This window comes from Mirounga angustirostris, unplaced genomic scaffold (genome assembly GCF_029215605.1).
Source record: "Mirounga angustirostris isolate CCGP_5_RB_7025 unplaced genomic scaffold, mMirAng1.0.hap1 SCAF_5, whole genome shotgun sequence".
Classification (NCBI taxonomy): Eukaryota; Metazoa; Chordata; class Mammalia; order Carnivora; family Phocidae; genus Mirounga; species Mirounga angustirostris.
In genome coordinates this window covers 49,823,534-49,843,468 of record NW_026991713.1, presented here as the reverse complement: position 1 = coordinate 49,843,468, position 19,935 = coordinate 49,823,534, and the positions used below count along the sequence as shown (strand labels likewise).

General features: G+C 39.8%; 1 protein-coding gene across 5 annotated transcripts in view; it reads left to right on the top strand.

Moving 5' to 3' along the window:
- The window catches only part of HELB (DNA helicase B), a 38,102-nt gene that overhangs the window by 12,366 nt on the left and 5,801 nt on the right, over positions 1-19,935 (top strand). For 4 of the 5 annotated variants that reach the window (XM_045873023.3, XM_045873022.3, XM_064590936.1 and 1 more), the window contains exons 7-11: positions 738-892; positions 4,263-4,344; positions 5,313-5,372; positions 6,559-6,787; positions 7,567-7,710. In XM_045873023.3, the coding sequence (XP_045728979.1) occupies positions 738-892; positions 4,263-4,344; positions 5,313-5,372; positions 6,559-6,787; positions 7,567-7,710 (670 nt within the window). Of the gene's footprint in view, positions 1-737; positions 893-4,262; positions 4,345-5,312; positions 5,373-6,558; positions 6,788-7,566; positions 7,711-8,759; positions 8,791-19,935 lie in introns of all 5 variants that reach the window. The other variant, XM_064590937.1, reaches the window with a different exon arrangement.

Below are 19,935 nucleotides of genomic sequence, written 5' to 3'. Positions count from 1 at the left end.
ATAGCCAGGTTGCCGTTAGGTCTTTTCAGGGAGTTGGTCTTCTTCCAGATAACCGAGGAGAGACTCTGTTATGATAAGGCACCTGCCCCATGCTCTGTTTTCTAATAGGATTTGCTAGTCTTGGGAAATAAAAGAACAAAAGAAGGTTGAGGGCATAGACGCAAAGAGAAGATGAGGATATTTGGTTCAACTGAGAAAATGAGGACACATGTATGATATACACAAAAGAAAGGAGAAAAAGAGTGTGATGTAAGCCTATGAAAAAGGCCCCAAAGAATCCAGATTCATTGAAATAGAAAGGGCTTATGGAGCCAGAAGGGCCCAGATTTGCCTCCTAGCTCCTCTGCTTTCTACCTCTGTGGCCATGGGCAACCCACTGCAGTTGCATAAGCCTCATGCTACTCACCTGTGAAATGAGGATAATACCTACCCTGAATAGTTCTTTCCTGGTCTGGAGGAGAGTAGGTCAAGTTCTCAGAACGGTAAATTCCCTGGCAGTTTTTTCTAATGCTTTTAATTTGCTAGGGGTAGGGGTAGGGGACTGATTGGTAAGTGTAACTTTATGGTCTTGCTAATTCTATTTTATAACTCATTTACTATTTATAATGCCTATATGGGTAGCCTTTTCATCTTATTTATTATCTATTAGTTATTGTAATGACATTATCTCTGATGATATATGAAGACACATTTTTGGATACTAATGTTCTTGCTGTGTTATTTTATCTTCACTTAAGAATCTCAAGACGCCAATTTCCAATATTTGATGCAGAGCTGAATATCTCTGATAATCCAACACTCCCTGCCTCAATACAAGATAAAACATTTATTTTTATCAGACTCCCAGAAGAGGATGCCAGCTCTCAGTTATCGAAAAATGATCCTCACTCTTGTAAGTATAAACTTCTGTATTATGTAGGGTTATAATTTCAGTTTTATAATATACTTACTAAATGACTAGTTGTAATTTTATTTGATGGTAAAGATAAATATTGCTAGTAGAAAATTTAGGCACCGAAATAAATAAACTATTTATTCATCATCAGAAGCAGAGTACCTTAGAATTTGGTAAAGAAGTAAGCTCTCCCAGCCCAACATATGTAACCAGATCTGCCTTAACAGATCATACGTATAACGTCATGCTCTGGAAGGAATTTGGAAGGACTAATGATGCAATATAAACACACACATGCACACATACATATCCAAGAAGTAAGCTCTTGACACATACACACTAAGGGCTTAGTAAGTATTTACTGAGTGAATAGACGGATGTAGATGATTAGTTTAAAATGAAGCAAAGCCTCAGGAATCCAAGTTCATTCAGGAGAAAGCGTATCCTAATTAATGAAGATTTTCTTGTATAGCAATTGGAAATTACATTTGCTATTTTGGGTACATTTGTGAACCAAAAATATTGGTCAAACTGTTGCCAAGTTGAGTTCCTACTAGTTCTTTCTGTTTCTTATAAAATGGACAGGCATTGCTTCTAATTAGGGGTCTTAGGGTGACAACGTAATAGGGTCAAAAAGAGCACAGTCTTTTCCCTTATGTGTATGACCCATGTCACATCACTTAACCATTTGTAAAATGCGATTCATAGGACACTGCCCGTGGAGCTGTTGTGAGGGTTGAGGGCACTCATCGGTTTCGAGGTGCTATAGAACTGTTAGTTTTTCGTGAATAATAGATATTAAATGATCTATTACAAATTGATTAAACCCTTTGATCTTTATGTGTATTCTAAACATACTTAGCAAACTTTTTCTTTTTTCTTTTTTTTTTTTTTTAAGATTTTATTTATTTGAGAGAGAGAGAGAGTGAGAGAGAGAGCGCAAGAGGGGGTAGGGTTAGAGGGAGAAGCAGACTCCCCGCCGAGCAGGGAGCCCGATGTGGGACTTGATCCCAGGACTCAGGGATCATGACCTGAGCCGAAGGCAGTCGCTTAACCGACTGAGCCACCCAGGCGCCCAACAAACTTTCTAAAATAGTGTAATGGTTTACTCAAAATTGAATTAGTGAAGATTTAAGTGATTATTACTGAGAATATATTGTAGTCATCATTCTTAAGGGTATATCCTAACTACTTAGCAACCTTCACTCCAATGTGAAATTAAGTGATGTACTACCTTATGTGTAAGCCCCTCCTGCTTTGTGGGTCATAGTCGCGGTTCCCTTGGGTTGGGGTCCATTCACATGTTACAATAATTTTTTTCTCTTTTGAAACAGGATCATATAATACATAGTATTCTATAAATGCCCTTTTGATTTTTTTGATTGTAGAAATAATTTCTATCCCTTAAGAAAAGGTCAAATAATCAGGAATGTCTGACATAAAAATGAATATTTCCCTGTTATCTTCCTCTCTGTTTCCCCCAAGGCAACCCCCAAAAGGTTGCGTACTACTACTCTTACGCATCCATTACTCTTACTATGTAGTAAGTTTGGTGTTGATCCTTTTAAACCTTATTATATTCATACACAAACATATATTATTTATTTCTGTCTTATGTAAATGGGATTATGAGCTACACATTGCTTTGTGATTTTTTATTAAATATATTGTGAATAATTAATAGGTGATATTTATTCTCACAACAGCTTAGTCAAGAGTAGGTACTAGTACAGATGAAAAGATGAAACTTAGCCAGTTAAGGAATGTGCCCTCCTTGCCACTCCATTTAGATCTACCTAAAATGTCGTTAGTTTTATTTCTGGTGCCCATTCTTTATGATATCGGGAGTATACTTTAAGAAAAAGAGTGGTCTGTTTCAGAATGGCAGCAGAGCTCAGCTGATGCTGTTTTTCCATCTTAACTACAACCTTCAGCTAGCAAATTAGTCCCTTCTTCAAGAGAACTAAATAAATATTCCTTAGAGAGAGGCATATAGTACTTTTCCATTAATAATTAAGTTACTGAGTAAATTATTCCCGTTATTACAAAGTACAAAGTACAAAGACCGAAGACAGGCTTCATAGCTGGGCTACAACTTCAGAGATGCTGAAGTGTGAGAAAAATGTGTATCTTAGAATCAATGAAATACAGTGTACATACTGATCTGTAAGATGTCCAGAGAATGAAGAAAGCAAGACCAGAACAGCACGATCTCGTATGTGTAAAGGAAAACAAATTCCTGTTCTGACAGGCCAGGGGTTGGCTGGGGTGAGCTGAGTGGCCATTTTTCAGTGAGAATTTTCCCTTCATCTGAATGATGAAGGGCTCAGTAAGCAACTAATTTAGTCTTCCTAGAGCAGGGCATCACGAGGCCTGGGCTTTTTCATTCCCCTGTGATTCATCTGCTACAAGGGGAAGGCACAAAAGCCTAAAATGCTCTTACCCAAATTTTTATATCTTCTCTCTCTCTCTCATGAGAAATGTTCACTCTTTTGTACTATTGGTAAGACAGATTAGAGGAAGTCTACTTCTCAGCGCTTTGAGGGAGGTTATAAGTGGGATGTTCTCATTACCAGTGACCTCAGGTCTAAAAGGGAGGCCAGCCACCCTCCGCCATTTGGAAAATGACTTTACTTCCAAGAGCCTCAGCTTCACATTTATATCTAGAATATAATCGATGTTTGTGGTCAAGCTATTTCATAGCTGGTTAGGTGTGGCCACCCTTGGGATGGGTGCCCCCTATGCCAGGGTTAACCTTTTAGTTGCTGGATCATGGGGAGCTCTGGTGGTCCTAGGGGTAGCAAACACATGGTTGGGGTGGGGGTGGGGCATTGCGGTGTTTGGGGAGTAGCTCTTTTCCATCCTTCATGGAAGTGTCTCAATATTTTATATTAAATATCAACCTTGGATCTAATACCTGCCTCCTATGAATGTTGTGAAGATTAGATTCAGTGAAATAACATATGCAAAGCATAGAGATCCTCAAATTATAATTCAACTACCACCAGAACTTCAAACAGAAGAGAGTCTTACCTTACAGGGATTCTGTTACATAGTTGGTCCTCTTGCTCATATTTTAAATTCAGCATTCACTAACCATCAGTGGTGAGTGGTTGTATTACAGATTAGGAGCTGTCCTGGCTAGTGGTTGACGTCCCTGTTGAGGATAGGGCATCTGGAACCCTCATCGTCGTTCTCTCTTCTGGTGCTCTGGCTGCAGTAGCAAATGAGGTTGATGTTCCCATGGCCAACTTGTATTCCATTTCCCGGAGCTCCCTTAGCAGGAATTCTGAGTTACTTGCTCCATCAAAACAATGTTGTAATTTGGTGCTTTTCTGTGTTAACTTTTTTTCTCTTGAATTACCAGATTTATATTCTGCAGTTAGAGCCTTACTCAAAGAAAATGACCTACAAGATGCGCAAACATCCCAATTTATTGCCTTTAGAAGGTAACGCATTTAAAGCATTTTAATGTTCTTAGTCTAGCTTTTAAATCTTGTAACTTACATAGATTCTGTTTAAATGGGAGACTCTCTCATCATTCATCACTGCTAATTCTCTCTCTAATTTTGAGGTATTTCTTTGTTAGACATGGCAGAGGGCAGTTGTTTTTTTTTTTTTTTTTAAAGATTTTATTTATTTGACAGAGAGAAACACAGCGAGAGAGGAAACACAAGCAGAGGGAGGGGGAGAGGGAGAAGCAGGCTTCCCGCCGAGCAGAGAGCCCGATGCAGGGCTCGATCCCAGGACCCTGGGATCATGACCTGAGCCGAAGGCAGACGCCTAACGACTGAGCCACCCAGGCGCCCTGAGGGCAGTTTTTAAACAGGGCTCTTTCAGGGCACCTGGATGACTCAGTCGGTTAAGCATCTGACTCGATTTTGGTTCAGGTCATGATCTTGGGGTTGTGTGGTGCAGTCCGCATCAGGCTCTGTGCTGAGCGCTGAACATGGAGCCTGCTTGGGATTCTCTCTCTCCCTCTCTCTCTCTCTCTGCCCCTCTCCCCACTTGCACTGTCTTTCTCTCAAAATAAATAAATAAAATGTTAAAAAAAAAAAAATAGGGCTCTTTCTACCAAATACTAGATTTGGAAACTCCCATGAAATCTGAGTGGAACAAAGGTTTACATTAAGATAAAAATTACGGAGGCACTTGGATGGCTCAGTCAGTGGAGCGTGGGACTCTTGATCTCAGGGTTGTGAATTCAAGCCCCACACTGGGTATAGAGATTACTTAAAAAATTCTACTTTTCTTTTTATAAAAAGAAAAGATAAAAATTACAAAACGCTTTTCTCCTGGAGAGACTCCTGGAAACTTTTTATAGCGTGTAGTACATTGTCATCGTTGGTAACAGGAATAAACACAAAATAGAGACCTTTAAGGTGACCCTTGCTTCTTGCTTATTCATGTGTTTCAGGCAAGACTGTGACGTCATCAACGCCTGCTGTTGCAAGCACTACACGGGCCACCTAATCAAGTGAGCACTAAAGATCGGAAAGCTCCAGGACAGTCCTTCCTTTATTCACCGTCCTTTTATTTGTTTTTGACATTTATCACTGTAGCCACACATTTAAAATCTTTTTTATTCTCATTTGTGAAGTCAAATGATCTCTTCAATTAAATATAATATGTATGTTTAAGAACTGACTGTTGTGGCAATCAGTGTAATAAGCAAATAAGGAATACAGTTTTCCTTGTGGTTTTCAAGTTGGCAACCTCCAGGTTCTCCAAGTTGAGTGTGGGGAATTCAGAATGTTTTCCAAATAGAGTATGTACATAGGTGTGTCCAAGAACCTTAGCAACAGGATGCCCGCAGAGAGCACCTTAGTGGACATCTATAAGAGAAATATAAGTGTGGAAAAGTGGCTCTGTTTACACACAGGAAGAATTAACTCACTTCTCTTGCATTTATCAACACCTAGTATTTATTAAGTGCAGAGAAATTAGAGATGTGGAAGTTCCAGGAGGAGCTCCCTGTCTGTTGAGGGAAGACACACACGAAAACCACCTTAGATAGCCTCACAAAGGGTTAGAAAGCACCAGCGGGAGGTCTTCCAGTCTGTGTCCCAGTGACTCTGATCTTGGCAAGCAGTTTCGCTTTTCCATATATGTAAAAAGAGGATACCGACGCTGCATTTCCCTCATGGAGTTGTAGTGAGGATGAAATGAAATAATATCTCTAAAGGACTTAGCTCAGTAACAGGTATTTCACCAGCGTTTAATTTGCTGCTCCTATTCTGATATAAGGTCATAATTATTAGACTAGAAATATGTGTACATGGGGTAAGACATGAAATAGGGTAGTGATAGGAGAGATTGGAGAGGAGAGGATGAATTTAAAAGGTAGACTCAATAAGATTTTGGGCAACTTTTAGAATATAGAGGACAAGAGAGATGTCAGCATTTATGCCAAGATTTCTAATTTGAAAATATTTGGCTGGGATATATCTTTGGGTTTGAGGTGCCACAGAGGGGATAGGTAATCAGACCATGACTGTGGGAGCCCGATTTCTTGTTGACATTTGGAGAAAAAAAGTGAAGTAAAGATAGAGTGTGGAAATCATTTTGAAAATTGGATCAGATCTGAGTGGGGGTTAATGCTTAAACAAAATGAAATTGAAGTTTTCCAAACCTTGATGACGTATTCTCATTTTCTGACCCAGAGACCATCGGAATAGACTTCAGTTTGGAGTTGGTGATAAAATTTGTTGTACCAGGAATGCATATCTCTCGGAGTTACTCCCTGAAAGTACCTCTCCCAGTCAGGAAAGTAATGAACGAGAGGCCAGTGGTGAAGACTTTAGTGGTACTCCTCATGGTTTTGCTAAAAATAAGCATGACTTTGAAAGTGATATTCGACTCTGCAATGGAGAAATATTTTTTATAACAAAGGTAAGTGACAACATAAAAATAGTACCTTCCTTTTTACCTATTAGAGATAGGTGTTTTTTTTTTTTAATTGCCCTAGGTTTCAGAATCTAATCATATCAGAGTTGACATTCTTCCATAATTTTTTGCTAAGTATTTTTGCATTCATGTTTATGAGGGATACTGGTTTGTAGTTATCTAGTAATGTCTGGTTTTGGTGTCAGAGTAATAATGCTGGCTTCATAAAATGAGTTGGGACATGTTTCTTTCTCTTATATTTTTTGGAAGACTTTGTGAAGAAACATATTTTTAATACGTTCGAAGAGCTTGGGTAACAAAAATAAGGAAAAAGTGACACACTTACTGTATTTTGCAAAGCATCATCTCCTTGGTTGCTGCTTAACTATAGAAACAAGAGAAGCTTCCTTGAATTTGTTCTCATTGTATAAATGCCCTCTTAAACTTGGAGGTTATTCTTTACAAGCTGTGAGGAAAAATAAACTTTTTGCAAAGAATATATGCAGATTTACATAGTCAGTGCAAGAAGTGAAATGTATAGACTCCAGAATAAGTCAGACAACACTGTCTGTTTTCCAGAGAGTCAAATTAAGGTCAAGTTTCAAGTTTACTAAAATTTGGGTGTATATGTATTCAGTTTGTGCTCAAGTGTAGGTTTTAGCCTTTTGAAAGTTCTTAGTAATTGTGAACATACATGCTATTTTATGTTCAACACAAAAATAGAATATCTCTACAAAGTGTGCATATTTGAAAACATACAAAACAGTTCCTTGTTTTGGTTATAGGATGTCACTGATGTAACTTTTGGAAAGAGAAGATCTTTGACCATTAATAATGCAGCTGGCTTGGAAATAACGGTGGACTTTGAAAAACTAATGAAATATTGTCACATTAAACATGCATGGGCAAGAACTATCCACACTTTTCAGGTAACGGTGGACATTTATAAAGCTATTTGGACAGGTTTCGGAGCCATAGAGTACCTTCAATGATTTTCTTCTTGATTTTGTTGCCTTTATTTATTTAATGAGAGACAAGGTTACCAAGGCATACATAAATGGTGGTGTGATGTTTATTTATCTTTGCAGCTTACTTTTTTACTGTTACATAATCAGCTTTATTGGGGTATAATTTCCATAGGCATTTATATTTATAAAGCTGGATGGGTTTTGACAAATGTGTCCTTTGCCTTTGCTCTTGTGAGGCAGCTCCTTTCTACTTGCGAATAATTTTAGTTTTATGCAAGAGTTGGAAAGGTAGCACAGACTATTCCCATGTGCCCTTCAACCAACTTTCCCTAATGTTAACATCCTACACAACTATGGTGTTTTTGTCAAAACTAAGAAATTACCATTAGAAGAATACTATTAACTAAGCTACACACTTTATTTGGATTTTGCCAGTTTTCCACTAATACCCCTTTTCTGTCCCAGGATCTAATCCTGGACACAACATTGCATTTAGTGCAATTTGCATTTAAACTCTTTTTTGGGGGGGGGCGGGCGAGAAGGGGGCAGAGGGAGACAGAGAATCTTAAGCAGGCTCCACACTGGGTTTGGAGCTTGATGTGGGGCTTGATCTCACAATCCTGAGATCATGACCTGAGCTGAAATCAAGAGTCGGATGTTTAACCGACTGAGCCACCCAGGTGCCCCTTAGCTCCATTCTAATACTCTTGAATTCCCATAAGCTATTTGTGGTTCTGTTATTTAACTCACTGTTTTGAGCGCCCCTCTTTGATGTTGGTGTGTTGCTTTAATCATGAAGCTGCATTATCAGCCTACATTTGCATGTGGAAAAATTTAGGTTAGCCTGTGTCCTCTACTGGTAGGCAAACATTAATTAGCATAGGGATTTTTTTTTTTAAGTAGATGGTGTTTTATTTATTAACCTACTCCATCTCAGTTCCAAAAGGAATTTGAAATGACTTATAAAAAATGCCCACAATTCAGCCTGGTTTTTTTTTTTTTTTTTGAAGATAAAGAAATGATGTCAAGTGGAAAATAAAGGTAAGGGTGATAAAAGGATTCTCGCTAAGAGTGGGATGGAATGCTGATATGTGCACTGACCTATTTGCTTGCTAGTGTAGACTGCAGATTTGGCTTTAAATTTTCTTTTTTTTTTTTTCTTTTTAAGGATTTTATTTATTTATTTGAGAGAGCGAGAATGAGAGAGAGTACATGAGAAGGGGGAGGGTCAGAGGGAGAAGCAGGCTCCCTGCCGAGCAGGGAGTCCGATGCGGGACTCGATCCCGGGACTCCAGGATCATGACCTGAGCCGAAGGCAGTCGCTTAACCAACTGAGCCACCCAGGCGCCCTTGGCTTTAAATTTTCAAAACGAGAGAGAAGCAGTCAGTGGACTGTGTCTATTGGATAAAAAAAAACAAAAAACAAAATAAAACAGCCAGTTGTTAAGAAGTACAAATATTCCTGGCTTCGAGGTCCTGGCAAAATTTCTCCCGTGGATCTTTATGATGGGATCTCTGTAATTCTGGAAACTCATATCAGTCAATTTGGGGGAATTTTCTTGAATTTCATTAAGATTTCTTGTCCTCAGTTTTCTCTGTTTTGTCTTTCTAGAATGTCTACTATGTTCAACCTCCAGAACTGATTATCCAAATTTCTTATCTCTCTCCTGCTTTCCATCTCATTATCATTTTGCTGTATTTTCTGAGAGATTTCCTCAAATTTATAATCCAGTCTTTTTTTACATTTCTGGACAAATGAAGTATGAAGGGATCTTTTTATTACTCGATTAAGGTTGTAGTAACTATCTCTAAGTGTTCCTTTTATTAAATCTGGCTCTTGTTTTGTGGTTGAAATAGCATCTCTTACCTCTGAGAACATTCGTGATTGTTATCTTGTATGAGTGTAGTTTGTTTCTTCCAAGTTCAGTTCAGTTCAACAAATATTTATTGAGTTAGACTGTTCTTGGTGCTTGGTTTAGATCAGTCCATGAAACAAAGATACCTGCCACTGGGAAGATTACATTTGGTGGGGAGGAGGAAGGAGACAGACAGACATAGTCATGAAACAATAAGTAAACTACAATTGACCCTTGGACACTGTGGGGATTTGGGGCAGCGACCCCTCGTTGTAGTCAGAAATCCATTACAATTTTTGATTTCCCAAAGACTTAACTACTCATAGCCTACTGTTGACCAGAAGCCTTACCGATAATGTAAACAGTTGATTAACACATATCTTGTATGTTCTATGTATTATATACTGTATTCTTTTTTTAAAAAAAATTTTTATTGTTATGTTAATCACCATACATTACATCATTAGTTTTTGATGTAGTGTTCCATAATTCATTGTTTGTGCATAACACCCAGTTCTCCGTGCAGAATGTGCCCTCTTTAATACCCATCACCAGGCTAACCCATCCTCCCACCCCCCTCCCCTCTAGAACCCTCAGTTTGTTTTTCAGAGTCCATTGTCTCTCATGGTTCGTCTCCCCCTCCGATTTCCCCCCCTTCATTCTTCCCCTCCTGCTATCTTCTCTTTTTTTTTCTTAACATATATTGCATTATTTCAGAGGTACAGATCTGTGATTCAACAGTGTTGCACAATTCACAGCGCTCACCATAGCACATACCCTCCCCAATGTCTATCACCCAGCCACCCCATCTCTCCCACCCCACCCCCCACTCCAGCAACCCTCAGTTTGTTTCCTGAGATTAAGAATTCCTCATATTGGGCGCCTGGGAGGCTCAGTTGGTTAAGCGACTGCCTTCGGCTCAGGTCATGATCCCAGGGTCCTGGGATCGAGTCCCACATCGGGCTCCCGGCTCAGCGGGGAGCCTGCTTCTCCCTCTGACCCTCTCCTCTCTCATGCTGTTTCTCTCTCGCTCGCTCTCTAATAAATAAATAAATAAAATCTTTAAAAAAAAAAAAAAGAATTCCTCATATCAGTGAGGTCATATGATACATGTCTTTCTCTGATTGACTTATTTCGCTCAGCATAACACCCTCCAGTTCCATCTATGTCGTTGCAAATGGCAAGATCTCATTCCTTTTGATGGCTGCATAATATTCCATTGTATATATATACCACATCTTTATCCATTCATCTGTCGATGGACATCTTGGCTCTTTCCACAGTTTGGCTATTGTGGACATTGCTGCTATAAACATCAGGGTGCACCTACCCCTTTGGATCCCTACATTTGTATCTTTGGGGTAAATACCCAGTAGTGCAATTGCTGGGTCATAGGGTAGCTCTATTTTCAACTTTTTGAGGAACCTCCATACTGTTTTCCAGAGTGGCTGCATCAGCTTGCATTCCCACCAACAGTGTAGGAGGGTTCCCCTTTCTCCGCATCCCCGCCAACATCCGTTGTTTCCTGACTTGTTAATTTTAGCCATTCTGACTGGTGTGAGGTGGTATCTCATTGAGGTTTTGATTTGGATTTCCCTGATGCCGAGCGATGTTGAGTACTTTTTCATGTGTCTGTTGGCCATTTGGATGTCTTCTTTGCAGAAATGTCTGTTCATGTCTTCTGCCCATTTCTTGATTGGATTCTTTGTTCTTTGGGTGTTGAGTCTGATGAGTTCTTTATAGATTTTGGATACTAGCCCTTTATCTGATGTCATTTGCAAATATCTTCTCCCATTCTGTCAGTTGTCTTTTGGTTTTGTTGACTGTTTCTTTTGCTGTGCAAAAGCTTTTTATCTTGATGAGGTCCCAATAGTTCATTTTTGCCCTTGCTTCCCTTGCCTTGCCGATGTTTCTAGGAAGAAGTTGCTGCAGCTGAGGTCAAAGAGGTTGCTGCCTGTGTTCTCCTTTAGGATTTTGATGGACTCCTGTCTCACATTTAGGTCTTTCAACCATTTGGAGTCTATTTTTGTGTGTGGTGTAAGGAAATGGTCCAGTTTCATTCTTCTGCACGTGGCTGTCCAATTTTCCCAACACCATTTGTTGAAGAGACTGTCTTTTTCCATTGGACATTCTTTCCTGCTTTGTCGAAGATTAGTTGACCATAGAGTTGAGGGTCCATTTCTGAGCTCTCTATTCTGTTCCATTGATCTATGTGTCTGTTTTTGTGCCAGTACCATACTGTCTTGATGATGACAGCTTTGTAATAGAGCTGGAAGTCTGGAATTGTGATGCCGCCAGCTTTGCTTTTCTTTTTCAATATTCCTCTGGCTATTTGGGGTCTTTTCTGGTTCCATACAAATTTTAGGATTATTTGTTCCATTTCTTTGAAAAAAGTTGATGGTATTTTGATGGGGATTGCATTGAATGTGTAGATTGCTCTAGGTAGCATTGACATCTTCACAATATTTGTTCTTCCAATCCATGAGCATGGAACGTTTTTCCATTTCTTTATATCTTCCTCAATTTCTTTCATGAGTATTTTATAGTTTTCTGAGTACAGATCCTTTGCCTCTTTGGTTAGATTTATTCCTAGGTATCTTATGGTTTTGGGTGCAATTGTAAATGGGATCGACTCCTTAATTTCTCTTTCTTCTGTCTTGTTGTTGGTGTATAGGAATGCCACTGATTTCTGTGCATTGATTTTATATCCTGCCACTTTACTGAATTCGTGTATGAGTTCTAGCAGTTTTGGGGTGGAGTCTTTTGGGTTTTCCATATAAAGTATCATATCATCTGCAAAGAGTGAGAGTTTGACTTCTTCTTTGCCAATTTGGATGCCTTTGATTTCTTTTTGTTGTCTGATTGCTGTGGCTAGGACTTCTAATACTATGTTGAATAGCAGTGGTGATAGTGGACATCCCTGCCGCATTCCTGACCTTAGGGGGAAAGCTCTCAGTTTTTCCCCATTGAGAATGATATTTGCTGTAGGTTTTTCATAGATGGCTTTTATGATATTGAGGTATGTACCCTCTATCCCTATACTCTGAAGAGTTTTGATCAAGAAAGGATGCTGTACTTTGTCAAATGCTTTTTCTGCATCTATTGAGAGGATCATATGATTCTTGTTCTTTCTTTAGTTAATGTATTGTATCACGTTGATTGATTTGTGGATGTTGAACCAACCTTGCAGCCCAGGGATAAATCCCACTTGGTCGTGGTGAATAATCCTTTTAATGTACTGTTGGATCCTATTGGCTAGTATTTTGGTGAGAATTTTTGCATTCATGTTCATCAAGGATATTGGTCTGTAATTCTCCTTTTTGATGGGGTCTTTGTCTGGTTTTGGGATCAAGGTAATGGTGGCCTCATAAAACGAGTTTGGAAGTTTTCCTTCCATTTCTATTTTTTGGAACAGTTTCAGAAGAATAGGTATTAATTCTTCTTGAAATGTTTGGTAGAATTCGCCTGGGAAGCCATCTGGCCCTGGGCTTTTGTTTTTTGGGAGATTTTTGATGACTGCTTCAATTTCCTTAGTGGTTATAGGTCTGTTCAGGTTTTCTATTTCTTCCTGGTTCAGTTTTGGTAGTTGATACATCTTAGGAGTGCATCCATTTCTTCCAGGTTATCTAATTTGCTGGCATAGAGTTGCTCATAATATGTTCTTAAATTGTTTGTATTTCTTTGGTGTTGGTTGTGATCTCTCCTCTTTCATTCATCATTTGGTTGATTTGGGTCATTTCTCTTTTCTTTTTGATAAGTCTGGCCAGGGGTTTATCAATCTTGTTAATTCTTTCAAAGAACCATCTCCTAGTTTCGTTGATCTGTTCTACTATTCTTTTGGTTTCTATTTCATTGATTTCTGCTCTGATCTTTATGATTTCTCTTCTCCTGCTGGGTTTAGGCTTTATTTGCTGTTCTTTCTCCAGCTCCTTTAGGTGGAGGGTTAGGTTGTGTACTTGAGACCTTTCTTGTTTCTTGAGAAAGGCTTGTATTGCTATATACTTGCCTCTTAGGACTGCTTTTGCTGCATTCCAAAGATTTTGAACAGTTATGTTTTCATTTTCATTGGTTTCCATGAATTTTTTAAATTCTTCTTTAATTTCCTGGTTGACCCATTCATTCTTTAGTAGAATGCTCTTTAGCCTCCATGTATTTGAGTTCTTTCCGATTTTCGTCTTGTGATTGAATTCTAGTTTCAAAGCATTGTGGTCTGAAAATAGGCAGGGAATGATCCCAATCTTTTGGTACTGGTTGAGACCTGATTTGTGACCTAGGATGTGATTCTAGAGAATGTTCCATGGGCACTAGAGAAGAATGTGTATTCCGTTGCTTTGGGATGGAATGTTCTGAATATGTCTGTGAAGTCCATTTGGTCCAGTGTGTCATTTAAGGTCTTTATTTCCTTGTTGATCTTTTGCTTAGATGATCTGTCCATTTCAGTGAGGGGGGTGTTAAAGTCCCCCACTATTATTGTATTGTTGTCGATGTGTTTCTTTGCTTTTGTTATTAATTGCCTTATATAATTAGCTGCTCCCATGTTAGGGGCATAGATATTTACAATTGTTAGATCTTCTTGTTGGATAGACCCTTTAAGTAAGATATAGTGTCCTTCCTCATCTCTTATTACAGTCTTTGGTTTAAAATCTAATTAGTCTGATATAAGGATTGCCACCCCAGCTTCTTTTTGTGTCCATTAGCATGGTAAATGGTTTTCCACCCCCTCACTTTCAATCTGGGGGTGTCTTTGGGTCTAAAATGAGTCTCTTGCAGAGAGCATATCGATGGGTCTTATTTTTTAATCCAGTCTGATAGCCTGTGTCTTTTGATTGGGGCATTTAGCCCATTTACATTCAGGGTAACTATTGAAAGATATGAATTTAGTGCCATTGTATTGCCTGTGACTGTTACTGTATATTGTCTGTGTTCCTTTCTGGTCTATGTTGCTTTTAGGCTCTCTCTTTGCTTAGAGGACCCCTTTCAAGATTTCTTGTAGGGCTGGTTTCGTGTTTGCAAATTCCTTTAGTTTTTGTTTGTCCTGGAAGCTTTTTATTCTCCTTCTATTTTCAATGACAGCCTAGCTGGATATAGTATTCTTGGCTGCATATTTTTCTCATTTAGTGCTCTGAATATATCCTGCCAGTCCTTTCTGGCCTGCCAGGTCTCTGTGGATAGGTCTGTTGCCAATCTAATGTTTCTACCATTGTAGGTTACAGATCTCTTCTCCCGAGCTGCTTTCAGGATTTTCTCTTTGTCTCTGAGACTCGTAAGTTTTACTATTAGATGTCGGGGTGTTGATCTATTTTTATTGATTTTGAGAGGGGTTCTCTGTGCTTCCTGGATTTTGATGCCTGTTTCCTTCCCCAAATTAGGGAAGTTCTCTGCTATAATTTGCTCCAATATACCTTCTGCCCCCTCTCTCTTTCTTCTTCTTCTGGGATCCCAGTTATTCTAATGTTGTTTCGTCTTATGCTATCGCTTATCTCTCGAATTCTGCCCTCGTGATCCAGTAGTTGTTTATCTCTCTTTTTCTCAGCTTCTTTATTTTCCATCATTTGGTCTTCTGTATCACTGATTCTCTCTTCTGCCTCATTTATTCTAGCAGTTAGCGCCCCCATTTTTGATTGCACCTCATTAATAGCCTTTTTGATTTCGACTTGGTTAGATTTTAGTTCTTTTATTTCTCCAGAAAGCCTTTCTCTAATAACTTCCATGCTTTTTTGAAGCCCAGCTAGTATCTTTAAAGTGATGATTCTGAACTCTAGATCCGACATTGTACTAATGTCCGTATTGAGTAGGTCCCTAGCAGTCGTTACTACCTCTTGTTCTTTTTGTTGAGGTGATTTTTTCCATCTTGTCATTTTGTCCAGAGGAGAATAGATTAACGAGAGAACAAAATGCTAACAGGGTAACAACGTCCCCAGAAAATATACTCTAAACAAATCAGAAAAGACCTGAAGCCAGGGGAAAAGAAAGGGAAAGAAAGAAAAAAGAAAACAAAAACAAAAACAAAAACAGAACAAAACAAAAAAAAAAACAGAATATGATCAAATATGATCAGGCTGGTGCATAGATCAGTGCCACACACTAGATTTGGGTGTATTTTGGTCTGTTAGAAGAAAGTGCCTCCCAAAATTTTAAAGAAGAAAAACTTATATATGTACAAAAATAAGGGTTGATATGATGAAGGGATGGAATATGACTGTAAAGATGAAAATTATTAAAAATTTTATAAAAGGAATTGATAAGAAGTTGTTTGAAAAAAGAAAGAAGAGAATTAAAAAAAAAAAAAGAGAGAGAATGTGATCAGGCAGGAGAGTAGAACAAAACCATACACTAGAGATTTAGGGTATATTTTGATCTGTTAGAAGAAACTATCTCAAAATTTTAAAGAGAGAACAACTTATATATATATATATATATGCCAAAAATAAGGGTAACTACTATGAAGTGATAGAATATGACTCTAAAAATGAAAAATAAAAATGTTTTTTAAAAAAGGGATTGATAAGATGTTGGTTGAAAAAGAGAAAAATAAAAAATAAAAAAAAAAGTTAAAAAAAAATTAACTTTGAAAGACTAAAGAATCATGGTAAAAAAGCCATGGATTCTATGTGCAGTATTCCCCTAGCGCTGGAGTTCTGCTGTTCTCATTGATTGGTAAACTTGGTCTTGGCTGGCTGTTCTTGCTGACCTTCTGAGGGAGGGGCCTGTTGCCGTGGTTCCCAAATGTCTTTGCTGGAGGCGGAATTGCCCCGCCCTTGCCGGTCCGGGCTAAGTAATCTGCTCGGGTTTGCTCTCGGGAGCTTTTGTTCCCTGCAAGCTTTCGGTACAGCTTTGGAGGCCGAGAGTGAAAATGGCAGCCTCCCAATATCCTCCCTGGAGGAGCCGAGAACTCGGGGTCCCGCTCCTCAGTGCGCCCCCAGAGAAAAGCCGCCAGTCACTCCCGTCTCCCCGGTCTCCGGCCGCACTCCGTGTTCACCAGGCCTGTGACCGCGCGTTTCTATCTCTGGCACCCGACACTGTGTGGAGTCTCCAAACCCAGCAGATCCCTGCGGTGTGCTCCCATGCCGCTCCCCCCGGGGGAGAAAGGGGAGTCTCCCCGGATCTGCCACTTGCTGGGTCCCTGCTGGAGGAGCAGTGGCCTGACTGTGCCGCGGATCACAGTTTATGGCAACCCCGAGCTGAGAGCCCGAGGCTTGGCTCCGTCTCTGCAGCCAGCTTCCCCGCTCTGATACCTGGGAGCTCTGCCGCTCAGGCACCCCTGGTCTTTCTGTGACCCTGAGGGTCCTGAGACCACACTGTCCCACGAGGGTTCCACCGTCTGCTTAGCCACTGGAGCGACGTCCCTCAGTGGAGCCGACTTCTAAAAGTTCTGATTTTGTGCTCTGCGGCTCTATCACTTGCCAGAAGCAGCCAACAGAGGCCCCCTCCCCTGCCGTCTATCCTCCCGAATATCGCCTCGGATTCACTTCTCTGCACGTCCTACCTTCCAGAAAGTGGTCGCTTTTCTGTTCAGAGAGTTGTTGCTATTCTTTTCTTCGATCTCCTGTTGAGTTCGTAGGTGTTCAGAATGGTTTGATCCCTACCTAGCTGAATTCCTGGGACCAGACGAAATCCGGGTCTCCTACTCCTCTGCCATCTTGCTCCTATATACTGTATTCTTAACAATAAAGTAAGGTAGGGGCACCTGGCTGGCTCAGTCAGTAGAGTGTGTGACTCTTGGTCTCGGGGTTGTAAGTTCGAGCCCCATAATCTTAAAACAAAGTAATCTACAGAAAAGAAAATGTTGTTAAGAGAATCATAAAGATGAGAAAATACATTTGCAGTACTGTACTGTATTTATCAGAAAAAAAAAATTCATGTGTAAGTGGACCCATGCAGTTTAAACCCATGTTGTTCCAGGGTCAGCTGTACATGATGTGGTAGAAGATGACAAATGCTATGGAAACGGGGTGGGGCTAGATGTGAGATGCAGCTGTCATTTTAAATAGTAGTCAGTACAGGCCTCATTGAGAAGGTGGCATTTGAGCAAAGACTTGAAGGAGGTAAGGAAGTAAACCATGTGGGTCTAGGAGAAGAGCATTCTAGGTTGAGGGAATAGCCAAGGCCAAGGTTCTTTGGTGGAAGCCTGCCTGTCGTATTTGAAGAACAGGAACAGCAAGGAGGCCAGCGTGGGAGAGTAACAAGAGATGTCAGAGAAGTAATGTGGGATAAGGGAGGGTAGGATTGGGGGTCAGTAACATAGGACCTTCTAGGACGATGGTATCCAGTATGATATCTACATCTGGCCCACTACCAGTTTTGTAAATAAAGTTTTACTGGAACACAGCAGCACTGGTTCATTCACATATGGGCTATGACTGCTTTTGCATTGCAAAGGAAGAACTGAGTAGTTGTGATGGAGAACGTCTGGCCTGCAGAACCTAAAATATTTTGACCCTTTGCGGAGAAAGTGGTTTGCCCTCACTTTAAGGTCCATAGAGACTTTCACATTCTAAGTCTATAAAATCAGGAAAGGAATGAATGGTTTGTTTTTTTTTTTTACAAATGTTGAGTTTCAGGACACATTAAAGAGAGACTTACACATAATTAGATATATAAAAACTTGCCTCCTTTAAGAAGTTTGATAGTTCTAACGATTCAAGGAAGGTACGGAAAGGGGACAAAGAATTTCCAGCAGGTGATTGAGGTGAAGTTTGGTGTCCCCATCCTGCTTTCTGAGCACACCTTTGGCATGACCATTTGATTTTTAGCATCATTCATTCAGTGAGACACTGCATAAAGAAGCGTGAACAAGAAAGAGCTTACAGTTCAGTGAGGAATACAGCTAAGAAGGCGGACAGTTCCATTCCAGTGAACATTCTGTGACAGAAGAAGTACAGGGGGGTGGAGAGTACATGGAGGGGGCTGCTAGTCCAGAAGTGGGTCCGCCCTGGCAGGACCCCAGAGAGGTTCCTCGTGTCTGATGGAGCGTGGCTCGGGGGAAGGAAAGAGGAGAGGAGGAGGGAAGGCAGCAGGGTCAAGGCTGGCCTTTGAAGGACCAGATGAGCCATACAAGGAGTCAGGACTTTGTTTTGAGAGCTTGGGAGCTGTATATCAGCTCTAAGCAGAGTCTGATGTGATTGGATTTGCTTTTTACAAGTATCACTGTAAATGCTGTGAGGACAGTGGGTCACAGCACGAGTGAGTATGAGGGAGACTGACTATGAAGCTGTTAAGTTTTTCTGTGTTCATTAATGATTAGGTACTCAGTTAACTAAGTTTGGGTTAGGCATTTACCTGCTTAGGAATACACAATATGAAGTCCAAGTCCAATATGCTGTATATCTATAAAATGTACTTTTTATTTGAATGATCAAGTGTCATTTAAATAAATTTCTGAGACTCAGCAGCACCTGAAGGAAGTGTTTGTCACGCTTTCATAATCTGAAGAGTTGGTTCCAATTCTCTGTGTCTAGAGAGATAGAAGTGCTTGCTGAGAAAGAGGCTTTTAACTGTGGATCTGTATTTTCTACATGCCCATCTTGTCATTCGTCTTCCTACAACTCTTCTTTTGTCTGGGGGGATGTGGGGACATTAGGAGAGATAATGGTTCAAACTACTTCTTAGTTTATATTGGCACTGAAAATATAGGGACTAAGAATAGCCCTGAAACTTGAAGTGGTTTTCTTACAGTTACATGGCGACATTGGGCATTTTTCTTGCCTATATAATTCTTGGCTTGCTAAACTTAAAAAGCAAAGGTTCATTGTTCTTTTGCTTTGTTTATCATGTTGAAAGTAATAAATGGTTCAACAATGGGAGAATACAGAAAAGTAGAAGAAAAAAAATCATCCATAGAGCCCTCCATTTCGGAGACAGACTTGTTAAATTTTTTTTTTTTTAAGATTTTATTTACTTATTTGACAGAGAGAGAGAGCACAAGCAGGTAGAGTGGCAGGCAGAGGGAGAGGGAGAAGCAGACCCTCTGCTGAGCAAGGAGCCCAATGCGGGACTCGATCCCAGGACTCTGGGATCATGACCTGAGCTGAAGGCAGATGTTCAACCAACTGACCCACCCAGGTGCCCGTAGTTAAATTTTTGATAGAATTTTTCCTCCTTTTTTGTGACTTGTTTTGTTAGATATTTATGTTCATTTTGTATGTACTTTTTTGGATCAGAGTAATTTTATTTTGTGTTACATAGTTGTGATCATTCTTTATATGAAAGTATCCAGTTTTTAAAAATGTTAGATTTCAAAGCATCTTTGATGTTTGCAGAATAATATATCAAATGTCTATATACAGATACTTGATATAAATGTAAACAAAGAAGCAAATTTATCTATTCT